The following is a 14,375-nucleotide window of genomic DNA, read 5'->3' on the forward strand; positions in this document are numbered from 1 at the left end:
AACAGGACAGGGCCATTGCAGCCAGGCTTCCCAAGATTTGAGTTCTTGGGTTCTGGAAGTTGGGTACCAGTGGAGGGGAAGGTGGAGCAGAGGGACTCCCATTTCCTTAGGTGGTTTTTTGGTATCTGTCTAGTCATGGTGTTCCTCCTTCCCCTCAATATGAACATTTTACTTGGATTCTGGGTGGTTAATGTTGTGATATGTAGTTGGTAGCTGGGAAAGGCTGGATAATCAGATGGTTAGAAGTCCTTGGGGTGCTGTGGCTGTGGACTGGACAAGGCTTAGAGGACTCATTTGTCTGGGTAACTACTACAGAAGTCACCCAACCTCTAGTGATGGTTTCCTCACCTCTAATCTGGCCTCATCTTAAAAGTGTGACTTGAAGCTTTTCCTTTCTAATGGCCTTTTTAAGTGCCTTATGAATTAGTCTCTTTATACTGAAAAGTGCTTTCGTGGGTTTTTGGTCATTGGAATTAATGGTGTGGCTGGCACCCACTTCTAAAGGAGAAGACCAACAGAACTGAGGAACTAGGTTTAAGGGAACAACAGCTAAACGTGGTTATGATGGGAGGAGGAAAGCCAGGGATGGGATGTCAAAATGAAAACAGGCTCTAAGAGGTGCTTTATTCAAGGAGGCAGAAATTGTCACTCTGTGATTGACACTTGGTTCCTTATATGTAACATGGAGAGAATTTCACCTTTATAGGGTGGTGAGGATTTATGTTTTGAAAAACCAGGAGATTTCAGCTGGAACCAAAGCTAGAAAACTAGCTGAGACCAGAGCAAAGGGATGAAAGTTAGATGCGGGGAGGGGTGGTGGTGAGGGGAGCGAAGGTACAGAGTTGGGTGGAAGAGGATGGGAACAATGGTTGGGCAGGCAGTCTTCTGTTGGGGTTGGGGTATCAAGGACAGACTGAGATAACAGGTATCTAGTATAGTGACAAGTTAATGGTGGGTGGTATACTAAGTTGTCCTTTGTCTTAAGTTTTCAGGCAGGATTGCAGACTTATCAGATTCTGAGCAGAAATCAGAGCTCTCTGAAACTTGGACTTGAACTGGGAACGAAAAACTTGCCTGTTTTTGCAAAGTTCTGTTAGCTTTCCTCTTGGGACTCGTAGATCCAGTTATCATAAGATCCTCAGAAGGATTCTCAGGTTGGCTCCATAACTCTGCTCGCCCTTTCTCTTGGCTGCCAGTTACTGGGTTGTCCTAGATGTATTGTCAGTGGCCATGCTGTGTGGTGCAGTATGTATCATAATCATTCAACCTCAAGGTCAGTTTGAACTGTAAAGTCGGCAGTTCAAACTCTAGCCGTTCCTCAGAAACCATATACAGAGACTATGAGTCAGAACCAACTTAATAGCATTTGAAAATCTTAATTTTAATTCATTCTGTGCTTGGAGTGGTTATAGCAGTGATCTATCAACAATCCTCAAGTAACTGCAGGAACCATTCAAATTGAGACTGTTACATTGTTGAGTCAGTTTCCACTCCTAGCCACCCTGTATGGGATTTCTGAGGAGTGTCTGGTGAGTTTGAACCACTGACCTTGCAGTACAGTACTTATATAGCACCGCACCAGGACTAAGTGTTGTTAAGTGCCATCTCATAGCAACCTGGTTTAGGGTTTCTGAGGCTTCCCTCCCTGCTACCCACCTCCAAAAGCCTGATCTTTTTCTTGCAGAGTGGCTGGCAGGGTTAAACCACAGACCTTGTGGTTTGCAGCCCCCACAGTTACCTGTACCTCTGAGGTGTTTATTTGCTGGGAATGAGATAGTCCCCACTTTTGACGGCTCAAACGGGTAGCTAAACGTAAGTAACTACTGAGAGGAAATAAGGTGGATTTGGTACCTGAGTGGAGCCCATTGTAGCTCTAGATACTAACCAAATTCTTTTCCCAAGAGTTTCCAGTAGAATACAAAAATACACCCTGGGGGAGTATTTTGTACTAGGTAATCACATAATGCTTAATGGGCTAGCTTTTTCCTTTGGCTTCTCTTGCCATAGCAGTGATAAACCCATTGCTGTCAAGTTGATGCCAACTCACAGTGACTCTACAGCACAGTGGAACTGCCCCCATAGGGTTTCAAAACTTGTAATCTTTAAGTAGATTGCCACATCTTTCTTGCATGGAATGACATCAGTGAAGATTTCTGACAAGATGGCGGACTGGACAGATGCGCTACACACAGATGCTTTACAACAAAGATATGAAAAACCAAATAAACATGAAAATTCTGGCACCATGAGCTTCAGAAGAAAGGTCAGAGAGGTGGATGGAGTGCTTGCTGGGAGGATGCGGAGCAGAAACAGCAAGAGAGCAAGTCTGGTAACCAGCTGGCCAGCTGCACCTCAACCATCTTGTGAACAGCTTTGGCAGCAGAGGGAGGCCTTGCATTCATGCAGCAACAGACAAGGTGTTATTGCCTCTTTTATCCCCCACATTTCCCTGGTGACAAGAAGTATGGCCAATCCCACGCTTACCCACTGCCTGCTCTCGTGGAGTTCTGAGCCAAGTGGTTGAGACCCATGCAAGCATGAAGTGCAGACCAACTGTGCCACTTTGGTGCCTCAGTTCCAGATCTGTAAAACCCACAGAGGCACCAGACCCAACATTTGACCCGTCACCCTGCCCCCAGCTGCCCTGTGGTCCATAAAGAGACAGAAACCAACTCTAACAAGAGGCTCCAGGAACAATTTCCAGATTGAGTGCCCTGAACATGGATAACACCCAGGCCATAGAACTCCATCTAGGGTCAGGAACTCTGCTATCACATCCCTCCCACAACCACCTTGTGTGCTCCATGAATTACAGGATCCCACCAGAGATTTTTCCCCTCCAGGTCTTAACGATTACAATAATCTCACAATGTCCCGGAGACCACAGACACTTAGCTCACATGAAGAAACAGGAGAATGGCTCAAACAAATAACCACAATGAAAAAATCAGAAGACATTTCTGAAGAAAAGGTCATAGAACTGAAGAGGAATCCAAAAGAATGATAATTAGTTACCTTAAAAAGATAAATACAAAGATCAAAAGAGGCAAAGAGAACACAATAAAAACTTTAGAATAATTCAGGAAAACACTACAAGAACAGACAAAATAAATGCAAATTTTTAAACAGTACACAACCTGCAATTGGTTATCCAGAAGATTAATACTAAAACCTCAGAAATGGATAAATCAATTAAAAGAACAAAGGAGTAGATATGAAGCAGTGGAAGCCCAAATTAGCGAGCTTGAAGAGAAATCTTTCAATACTAGAATGCTAGAAAAACAATCAGAAAAAGAATGAAAAAAAACTGAAAAAAGCCTAAGATATGGGACATGATGACGAGAACAGCTTATGTGTAATCAAAATTCCTGAATAGGAGGAGATAAGCACAGAGAAAATTGTCAAAGAGTTGTTGGAAGAACACTTCACTAACATTAAGAAAGATGAGAAGATGGGCATATATGAAGCTATATGAACCCCAAACAGGATATATCCCAAAAGAAAATTGCCAAGACACACTCAAACATCCCCAAATCAAAGAATTCCAAGAGCAGCTTGGGGAAAACAAAAAGTTACCTACGAAAGAGAACCAAAAGACTGTAAGCTCAGATTTTTCAGTAGAAACCAGGATAGGAAAGAAGGCAGTAGAACGACATATACAAAATGCTGAAAGAAAAATTGCCAGCCAAGAATCGTATAGCCAGAAAAGCTGTCTTTCAAATTTGATGTACTAGGACATTTCCTGATAAACAGAAATTAAAGGAATTTGTAATGCTCAGACCAACTTTGCAAAAATGCCAAAGGGTGTTCTTTGGACTGAGAACCAACAACAGCAGACAAAAACCTAAGATCACCATTCATGACAACACCATGCAGAACTCAATCCAGATACTGGTTGGTAAGTGCTGTGGAGTCAGTTCCGACCCATAGCAACCCTGTATAGGGTTTCTGAGCAGCTCAATCTTATGGTTCAAAGGACTTTGCAGTCAGCACATTAACCCACAGCACAACACCAGAACTCCAGATATAGAAGTATTTAAAGTAAAACAAAGGGAACCAAAGATATCAATGTATGATGAAATCAACTACAAAGCAAAAAAAGGGAATAATGCAGATAGAGAATTTCCAAATAGCAAGGAAGTCAGTAAGGGGGAAAACATTAAGAGTAATAACCTCAAAGAAAATAATATACTAGCATATCAGAATCCACCACTTGTCTACCACAGGTATTTTAAATACGAGAAGAATCAACTATGATGGACAGGTTTCAGCTGAGTTTCCAGACAGACAGACTAGGAAAATGAGACAAACTACTTCTGAATATTTAGTCAATGAAAAGCAGTGGAACACTGTCTGCACCAGAACATTGAATAGTAAAACATGATGAAGAGCACCAGAATATTGTCAGATACAGTGCCTGAAGATGAGACCTTCAGGTTGGAAGGCACTCAAAATAGGACTAGGGAAGAGCTGCCTTCTCAAAGTAGAGTTGGTTGTGATGACATGAATGGACTAAACCCTCATTTGGGACCTTCATTTGCTGATGCAGCATAACTCAAAGAGAAATAGGTGTAAACATCCATAAATAATTGGAACATGGAATATATGAATCTAGGAAAATTGGGAATTGTCAAAAATGAAATAGAATGCCTAAGCATGAATATCCTAGATGTTAGTGAGCTGAAATGAACTGGTATTGGCCATTTTTAATCTGACAATCACATGGTTTACTATGTGGGGAATGATAAATTGAAGTGGAATGGCGTTGCATTCATCATCAAAAAGAACATACCAAGTTCAGTCATGAAGTACGACACTGCCTGATAGGACAATATCCATCCACCTACAAGGAAGACCTTAGTTCTCAAGCTGACATCTTTGCTCTTCAACACTTTAAAAAGGTCTTGTGCAGCAGATTTGCCTGATGCAATATGTCGTTTGATTTCTTGACTGCTGCTTCCGTGAGATTGATAGTTGACCCAAGAAGAATGAAGTCCTTGACAACTTCAATCTTTGCTCCTGCTCCGTTGATAAGAATGTTGTTTATTGGTCCAATGGTGAGAAGTTTTGTTTTCTTTGCACTGAGATGCAATCCATACTGAAGGCTGTGCTCTTCGATCTTCAGCAGTAAATATTTTAAAAGGAGCTCCGGTAGCATAGTGGTTACGAATCAGGCTGCTAATCTCAAGGTCAGCAGTTTGAAACTACCAGCCGTTCCGCAGGAGAAAGATGAGGCTTTCTGCTCCTGTAAAGATTTACAGCTTCGGAAGCCCTATACAGGGTCACTATGGGTCGGAACCGACTCCACGGTACTTAACAACAGAGTAAATATTTTAAGACCTCTTCACTTTCAGCAAGCAAGTTGTATCATCTGCATATCGCAGGTTGTTAATGAGTCTCCCTCCAATTCTGATGCCACATTTTTCTTCACGTAACCCAGCTTTCCCGGATGATTTGCTCAGCATACAGGTTGAATAAGTATGGTAAAAGAATACAACCCTGTTGCACACCTTTCTTAATTTTAAAACATTCAGTGGTTTAAACCACGTTCTATTCGAACAACTTCCTCTTGGTCCATATACAGATTCCTCATGAGCACAATTAAGTGTTTCGGAATACTCATACTTCGCAATGTTGTCCATAGCTTGCCATGATCCACACAATCAAAAGCCTTTGCGTAGTCAATAAAGCACAGGTAAACATCTGATGTTCTCTGCTTTCAGCTAAGATCCACTGGACAGCAGTAATGATATCCCTTGTTCCGCAGCCTCTTCTGAATCCAGCTTGAACCTCTGGAAGTTCTCTGTCATGTATGCTTGCGGCCGTTTCTGTATTACCTTTAGTAAAACTTCACTCGCATAGGACATCAAAGATATTGTCCAATGATTTCCACATTCCTTTGGGTCACCTCTCTTTGAAATGGGAACAAATACAGATCTTTTCCAGTCGGCCAGATAGTTGTCGTTTTAAAGTGTTGAAGAGCAAAGATGTCAGCTTGAGGACTAAGGTGCACCTGACTCAAGCCATAGTATTTTCAATGGCCTCATATGCATGCAAAAGCTGGACAGTGAGTAAGGAAGACCGTAGAAGAATTGATGCTTTTGAGTTATGGTGTTGGAGGAGAATATTTAAAGTGCCATGGGCTGCCAAAAGAACCAACAGATTTGTGTTGGAAGATATGCAGCCAGAGTGCTCCTTGGAGGGCAGGATGGCCAAACTGTCTCTCATAATTCGGACATATTGTTAGGAGGGACCAGTCACTGGAGAAGGATATCATGTTTGGTAAGGTGGAGAATCGGAGAAAAAGAGGAAGACCCCCCCAGAGAGATGGATTGGCAAAGTGGCAGCATCAATGGGCTCAAGCGTGGCAACGATTGTGAGGTTGGCCCAGGACCAGGAAGTGTTTCGTTCTGTTGTGCATAGAGTCGCTATGAGCTGGTACTGACTCGATGGCACCTAACAACAAGGAAGATCAGTTAATACCACTATCACCCAAATTTATGAACCAACCACTAAAGCCAGTGATGATGAAATTGAAGAATTCTACCAACTTTGATCGTCTGAAACGGATCAAACATGCAATCAAGTAGTATTGATAATTATTGGTCATTGGAATGCACAGGTGGAAATGTAGAGGAAGGATCAGTAGTAGTTGAAAAATATGGCCTTGGTGATAAAAACAATGCTGGAGATCGCATGATAGGATTTTGCAAGATCAATGATTTTATTGCAAATACCTTTTTTAAACAACGTAAAAGATACACACATGGACCTCACCAAATGGATTACACAGAAATCAGACTATATCTGTGGAAACAGATGGTGGAAAAGCTCCTTATCAGCAGCCAAAACAAGGCCAAGGGCAAATTGTGAAACAGACCATCAATTGCTTATATGCAAACTCAGCCTGAAGCTAAAGAAAATTAAGTCCGTGAGAGCTAAAATATGACCTTGAATATATCCAACCTGAATTTAGAGCTCATCTGATAAACAGATTTGAAGCATTTGACACTAAAGACCAGAAGAGTTGTGGGATGACATCAGGAAGAAAGCAAAAGGTCATTGATAAGAAAGAGGAAACAGACCAAAATAGATGTCAGAAGAGACTCTGAAACTCGCTCTCCATTACAAAAATGCTAAAGCAAACAGAAGAAGTGAGGTTGAAGCGCTAAACAGAAAACTTTAAAGGTCAGCTTGAAAAGACAAAGTCAAATATTAAAACAAAATGTGCAAAGATCAAGAGTTAGAAAACCAAAAGGGAAGAATATGTTCAGCATTTCTCAAGCTGAGGGAACTGAAGAAATAATTCAAACTTCGACTTGTGGTATTGAAGTATTCTATGGGCAAAATGTTGAATGATGCAGAAAGCATCAAAAGAAGATGCAAGTAATACAGAGCTACTGTACCAAAAAGAAATGGCCAATGTTCAACCATTTAAAGAGGTAACATATAATCAAGAGCCAACTAAGGAAGAAGTCCAAGGTGCATTACAGGCATTGGCAAAGAACAAGGCTCTGGGAATTGATGGAATACCAATCAAAATCTTTCAACAAACAGGCAGCACTGGAGGCTGTTGTTTTTTTTCTATGCCAAGAAAACAACTACCTGGCCAACTGACTGGAAGATATCTGTATTTGTGCCTATTCCAAAGAGAGGTGACCCAAAGGACTGTGGAAATTATCAGATATCATTGATAGCCCCTGTGCGTGAAGTTTTACTAAAGACAATACAAAAATGGCTGCAACCATGCATTGAGAACTTCCAGAGGTTCAAGCCGGATTCAGAAGAGAACGTGGAACAAGGGATATCATTGCTGACATCAGATAGATCTTGGCTGAAAGCAGAGAATTATCAGAAAGATGTTTTCCTGTGCCTTATTGACTACACAAAGGCTTTTGACTGTATGGATCATAACAAGCTGTGGACAACATTGCGAAGTATGAGTATTCTGGAACACTTAATTATGCTCATGAGGAACCTGTACAAAGACCAATAGGCAGTTCAAGAACACCCAAGGTTTAAATTTAGGAAAGGTGTGCGACAGGGTTGTATCTTTCACTATACTTAGTCAATCTGTATGCTGAGCACATTTCCGTGAAGCTGGATTACATGAGGAAGGACGTGGCATCAGGACTGCAGGAAGACTCACCACCTGCGACGTGCAGATGATGCAACCTTGCTTGCTGAAAGCAAAGAGGACTTAAATACTTACTGATGAAAATCAAAGACCACATGTTCTGGGTTGCATCTCAATGTAAAGAAAACAAAAATCCTCACCACTGGACCAATAAACATCCATATAAATGGAGAAAAGCTTGAAGTTGTCAAAGACTTCATATTTTACTCGGATCAACAACCATCAACCTTCATGGAGAAAGCAGTCAAGAAATTAAACATTTTGCATTAGGCAAATCTGCTGCACAAGATATTTTAAAGTGTGGAAAAGCAAAGATGTTAGTTTGAGGATTAAGGTGTGCCTGACTCCAAGCCATGGTATTTTCAATAACCTCATATACATGTGAAAGTTGGACAGTAAGAAAGACTGTAGAAGAATTGATGCTTTTGAGTTATGGTGTTGGAGGAGAATATTGAAAGTGTCATGGGTTGCCAAAAGAGCCAACAGATCTGTGTTGGAAGAAGTGCAGCTGAGTGCTCCTTGGAGGCCAGGATGGCCAAACTTCCCTAACGAGATGGATTGGTACAGTGGCAGGAAGGCGCAATGGGCTCAGGCATAGCAATGATTGTGAGGTTGGCACAGGACTGGGCAGTACCCACTCAATGGCACCTAACAATAGAACATCAAAATTTTTTTTAAAAAAGGAAAATCAGACAAGTTTAGTAAACATTAACACAATAGAAATGAAAAACACAAGAAACCCTACTAAATAAACTCAGCATAGAAAACCATGTGAAACAAAGAATCTTAACAGCACCCCAGAAAATTGACAATTTCTACCTAGTGATAATTACACTGAATATAAATGGATTAAATATACCAGTCAAGAAACAAAGAGCAAAATGGATAAGAAAACAGGATCCTTCAAAATGCTGTCTACAGGAGACATATCAAAAAGATGGAGACAGGTGAAATGCCCATCATTAAAATGGTTAAACAAATTTTGGTACATACGTACAATGGAATATTACACAATGTTGAAAAACACACATGAATATGTGAAACATCTCACAACATGGTTGAACCTGGAGGACATTATGCTGAGTGAAATTAGTCAACCACAAAAGGGCATTGTATGAGACCAATGTTGTGAAATGTTCAAGTTTTCTTGATAAAAGAAATCATCTATGTTAATGGGGGGGGGTTATTTATGGGCTAGAGGATTGTTATTGTCAAGTGCCATCGAGTCACTTCCGACCCATGATGACCCTGTATAGGGTTTCCAAGGAGCAGCTGTTGAGCTTGAACCGCCAACCTTGTGGTTCAAGCCGATTTTGTAGTCTAGTGTATCAACCCACAACACCACATCAGGACTCCGAGCTAAAGGGTAGACATGTGTTAACATGGATGAGAGGTCAGGCAATAGACAAGAGGGTTATTAGCAGAGGAGAAATAAAGGTAGCGGGATACATGGAGAAATGCAATAAAGTGAATAGAGGTAAATGCTGTTAACTGTTGGTACATGGGAGGGATTACAACCACGTAGTGAACAAACTGGGGTTTGGTGAATGTAATCTTGATGATCTGCTCTGTAAACTTTCACTCAATTCACCCAAAAAAAGTTTGTTTTTTTTTAAAAACTTTTCTAGCCTCTACCCTAGGCTAGCGGAATAAGCTCACTTAAAATGCTCTGCAACATCTTCAGCTCCTGGGCTTCAGTTGCCCCGATCATCTCCCCCTCACACAGAGGACACAAGACACACGGATTAGTCTATTATTCACAGAACCATTTATTGGCCTATGCCAGCAGGGAGGCCATTCCTTCTGAACAGGGGAAGTGTCCGTCTAGGTGTGTGCTCCTGGGTTGGCAAGGGCTGCAGCTTGAGACCTGAGGGCACCAGAAGGAAAAGGGGCAGCCAGCCCGGAAGCAGATCCTGAGCAGAGATCCACAGACTCAACTCCACTTGATATTCTTGTCCTCCTCAGTCAAGGCCGGTGTGTCAGTGACAAGACCAGTGCCAATGGTCCGGTTGCCATCTCGCAGGGTGAAGCGCTGGCCCTTTTCTAAGATCATTGGCTGCCTCAAAATCAGAGTGAGCTTGAGGTCCTCCCCGGGCATAGCAAGCTCCTGGAAGGAGACATGGGTTACACCCTGCATGAACATTAATGTACCTTTTGATTTCATTAATAGTTCACTGGCTGTTCACCGTGGAAATTGAGATTGGTAAAAGAATGTATCAGGGTGATGTAGAAAACTTCACCCCAGCTGTCAAGCAAACTCAATAGGTTATGCAAAGGCAAGAGAGCATGAACTAGGCCACATGATTATCAGTGTCAAGGGAATCTGGGGTTATGCAGGTTTCTTAGTTACAGAACTTCTCTTGAGCCTTCACATATTGCTACGATACTCAAACAGCAAGAGGACCCTTTCCTCGGAAATCTATCTGGAGAAAAATGCTTTTAACTTACTTCAGCCTAAGGCATACTGGGTGAAGACTCACTATAAATCCACTAGTCTTGACCCATCTACTAGTTTCAACTACATCAACAGCCAGTCTCTGGGCTGCCCCCAGGAAATCAAGTCACCCCAGCAGCCACCTATCTTTGGAACTCTGTGAATGAGGCAGAGCTGATATGACCCCCTCAAATGTCCTTATACCTACATACCTTCCCTGGAGGCAAGATGACACGACAGGCCATGTCCCAAGTCAGAGAGAACATGACAGGCATGAAGTGGGATACAAAAGGCTTGTGGCGGCCACCTTCCTCCTTGCTAAGGATGTAAACCTACAGAAGAACAATGAAGGTAAGCTAGACTTCGCTGAAAGTGCTGCTTCTATGCAGGGAACAGGTGGCGGGGCCCTGCCCACCATCGTCTGGTGCCTTTACCTGGGCCTCCACCTTCTGGTGGGGCTGAATGGAACCTGGCTTGGCCATGACCAGGCCACGCCTTAGATCCTCCCGCTTCAAGCCTCGGACCAGGGCCCCTAGGTTGTCACCTGCCTCTGCCCTGTCCAGGCTCTTGTGGAACATTTCAATGCCTAACGGAGAAGACAGAAGGGAGAAGCAACAGAGGAAAGCACAAGGGATATGCAAGGTGAACGGTCAGCCTGGAGTTAGCTGCAGGCTCATAAGGCATCCTATACCTGTCACCACAGTGCGGATGTTCTTGCTATGTCCTAGGAACTCACACTCATCTCCCTTCTTCAAAATGCCTTGCTCAAGTGTACCTGTCACTACTGTGCCCCGGCCTGGGAAGGAACAAGAGAGGACATCAGCAACCCAGGGATAGGCTATTGTAGGGAGCAGAAGGAACATAAGCATGGGCTGGTCCTCACCAGGGATAGAGTAAATGGACTCTACTGGCAGCAGAAAAGGCTTCTCCAGGTCTCGAGTGGGCACTGGGATGTAAGTGTCCACAGCATCCAGCAGCTTCTGCACCGATTTCACGCCTAGCTCAGGGTCACGTTGCTATGAAAGGAGGTTAACAGGACTCTTGAATTCTGTTCTGCTCCTCTTCCTTACCAAGCGCCACTCCCTGGATTCAGAGCAGAGCTCTGCATGCCCATCCAGTCCCATGCACTGCCAGCAGCCCCCTCACCTCAAGAGCACAGAGGGCAGAGCCTACAATAACCGGGGTCTCCTCCCCTTTATAGCCAAATTCAGTGAGCAGTTCTCGTATTTCCAGTTCGACTAGCTCCACCATCTCAGAGTCCTGGACAGCATCTGCCTTATTCACATACACAACAATGTGCTCTACTCCGATCTGTAGATGAGAAAAGATACAGAGATGGTGTCCAGTCCAGCTCAACCCCCAACTCTTTCCCTTCACACCCCACTCAGACTCTGGGTACCTGTTTGGCCAGTAATAGGTGCTCTCGGGTCTGGGGCATGGGGCCATCATTGGCTGCCACCACCAGGATGCAACCATCGAGGGGAGCAGTGCCTGTGATCATATTCTAAGTTTGGGGAAGAGAGAAACAGCCTAGTTCAATGACCTCCTCAGGTCCATATCTATCTGACCAGACACAGCAAGTGAGACAGTGGCTCATGTTTCCTCTCCTAACCTCCTACTTTGAGTAGTCTTGGCCACAAATCCATCATCTCAAATTCCTACAACTCAGCTTCTTAATCTCCTTCCCTCAAACCCAAACTTCATCCTGACAGAAGGCGTCTCGCCCTCTCCCCAGAGGTTCTTAGCAACTCTCTCACCTTAACGTAATCCGCGTGACCCGGGCAGTCTGTGTGGGCATAGTGGCGGGCCGCAGTGGTATACTCCACATGGGCAGCATTGATCGTGATACCCCGAGCTCTCTCTTCAGGTGCATTGTCAATTTCCTCGTACTTCTTAAACTTGGCCCCACCGCCCTCGGCTAGAACTGGAGGGACGAGAACACACCTCTTAGCTACAAGTGCAGGCACAAAATCAGGGCTCAGGCCACGCCCCGGAGCCCCACCCACCTAACCCTGGAGCAACCTGGAGGGTAAGAGTTCTAGGGCCCCTCACTTTCAAATCTCTCACTTCTTAACTAGAGCTAATTTGCGTCAGAAAGTAAGAGTAAAGGCCTAGCGGTCCAGTCCTGCGACTTTTCCAGGGGGAAGCATTTCAGGGTGCCCCAATTCATTCGTGCATCACCTAGTTCTTTATGTTTAAGGAAATCTGCACCTTCCACCTAACCGCCTGCCCGAGTTCTGGTTCCCGGAACATTTAACGTTTAGAAGCACTCAAGACACCGCCCCCCGCTCCAATTCCTTAGTTCCAGGTTCTGCCCTCACCTCATGCCCGTTTGCCCCGAACCCATGCCCGCTCACTCTTGGTGATGGCCGCTGTCAGCGTGGTTTTGCCGTGGTCCACATGGCCGATGGTACCCACGTTCACATGAGGCTTATCGCGCACATAGGTCTTCTTGGCTTCCACGGCCAGGCCACGGCACAAGAGGGGATGTGCTGGGGCCTTTGGCGGCCGCAAAAAACCCTGCAATAGTGGAGTTGGGCCAGCGCCGAGACCTGCCAAGACAGAGGCCTGAGGTCAGGGCTCGGGTTCGAACTCAGCCACCCTCGGCGCACCCTACGTGTTCCCGGGATGCCACCGCCCTCACCACAGAAGCGGGGTGTAGCTCGCAGCAGGGTTGTGGCCGCCATTGTGGTCGTGGGTGCCCCAGGTACAGAGCACCAGCAGCCCGCGCAAGCAACAGAGAAAGGACACTTACGGCTGGCGGATACTTCCGCCGGAAGTGAGAACCAACAGGGCAAATCTGGGCCCCTCTAGCCATCAGTTTCCATGGTTGTCTCCGCCGAGTTCCAGAGGACTGAGCGAAATGTCGCTAGCTCGGGCTGGTGAAGGATGGACGTTTTCGCGATGGTCTTGGGCCGAGTCGGCTAAGGGGCCATCTCCTAGTCTCACGCGGCGCTAGCAGGAAGGGCAATGTGGAGCGAATGCTCAGGGGCGTTGTGATTTCCCGGGCGGAAGACTTAGGGTGAAAGGTAGGTCCTCGCCGGGGCCCCAGACCTCCAAGGGTCAGGCCTCCTCGGCACGGACTGCTCAGGGACGTCCCGAACCCCCTGGATTCCGACTCAATGTGCGGTTCTAGCGACCTCCGGGCCGCACAGGAGGTAGGACCAGACCCCGGGCACCTTTGGGGCTGGAGACTAAGTGTGATCCCTCTCTTCACTGGGACTTTGTTTCTTAATCTGTAAATTGGGAATAATGGTATGTGTATATATATAGGGGGAGCCTGACGACTGGACTGAAGAGGAAATGAGAGTCAGGGATGGGGTCCTGGAACTTCACATTGAACACCACTCGCACCTCTAATTTTAGCTCTCCATTTCCGACTATTTACTGCCTGGCCTCTTGGGGTCACAGCCCCAACACAAGGATTTGCTGTCCACTCTAAGCACTGGACTGCAAGGCAGTTTGAGCCGCAGGTCGGCGGTTCAAACTCAATAGCCACTCCTTTGTAAGCCCTATACAGACTCTAGTCAGACCGAACTCCAGGACACTTAACAACAACCTGAAGCCCCTCCCCTTTGGGGCCCCTTGGTAGTCTCCCCATTTCGCAGTTGGTGCTGAGGAGGAGGGAGCAGCCTGAACCATTCCTGGATGTGTCCTTACCACCTAGCATAAGGCAGGGTACTAATGTAAGTGCCATCGGGTCAGTTATGACTCAACGACCCTGTATAGAATTTCCATCCAGCCTTGTGGTTCGCACTCCGGTACTTACCAGGACTTTACTGAGTGCTCGGTAAATATTTGTTG

The 14,375-nt window shown here is 45.0% G+C and overlaps 1 protein-coding gene across 1 annotated transcript; it reads right to left on the reverse strand.

Annotated features, from left to right (window-relative positions):
* Window positions 1-10,070: 10,070 nt before the first annotated feature.
* On the reverse strand, window positions 10,071-13,259 carry TUFM (Tu translation elongation factor, mitochondrial). Its single transcript, XM_006877045.1, has 10 exons — window positions 13,216-13,259; window positions 12,929-13,123; window positions 12,329-12,495; window positions 11,971-12,075; window positions 11,718-11,882; window positions 11,455-11,587; window positions 11,263-11,367; window positions 11,006-11,157; window positions 10,784-10,903; window positions 10,071-10,244 (listed from the first exon to the last, which is right to left on the reverse strand). Exons 1-10 carry the CDS (start codon window positions 13,256-13,258, stop codon window positions 10,071-10,073), a joined length of 1,359 nt encoding a protein of 452 aa, XP_006877107.1. The 5' UTR covers window position 13,259.
* Window positions 13,260-14,375: the final 1,116 nt, after the last annotated feature.

The sequence above is a fragment of the Chrysochloris asiatica genome, unplaced genomic scaffold (assembly GCF_000296735.1).
Source record: "Chrysochloris asiatica unplaced genomic scaffold, ChrAsi1.0 scaffold00440, whole genome shotgun sequence".
Taxonomy (NCBI): Eukaryota; Metazoa; Chordata; class Mammalia; order Afrosoricida; family Chrysochloridae; genus Chrysochloris; species Chrysochloris asiatica.

Excerpts from the sequence above, each read along its gene's own strand:
- TUFM (XM_006877045.1), bottom strand. The coding sequence starts at position 13,258 with ATGGCGGCCACAACCCTGCTGCGAGCTACACCCCGCTTCTGTG. Across the intron at positions 11,158-11,262 it reads CATCCGCACTGTGGTGACAG|GCATTGAAATGTTCCACAAG; the intron begins GTATAGGATGCC and ends CTTCTCCGTTAG. Across the intron at positions 10,245-10,783 it reads TCATCTTGCCTCCAGGGAAG|GAGCTTGCTATGCCCGGGGA; the intron begins GTATGTAGGTAT and ends GTCTCCTTCCAG.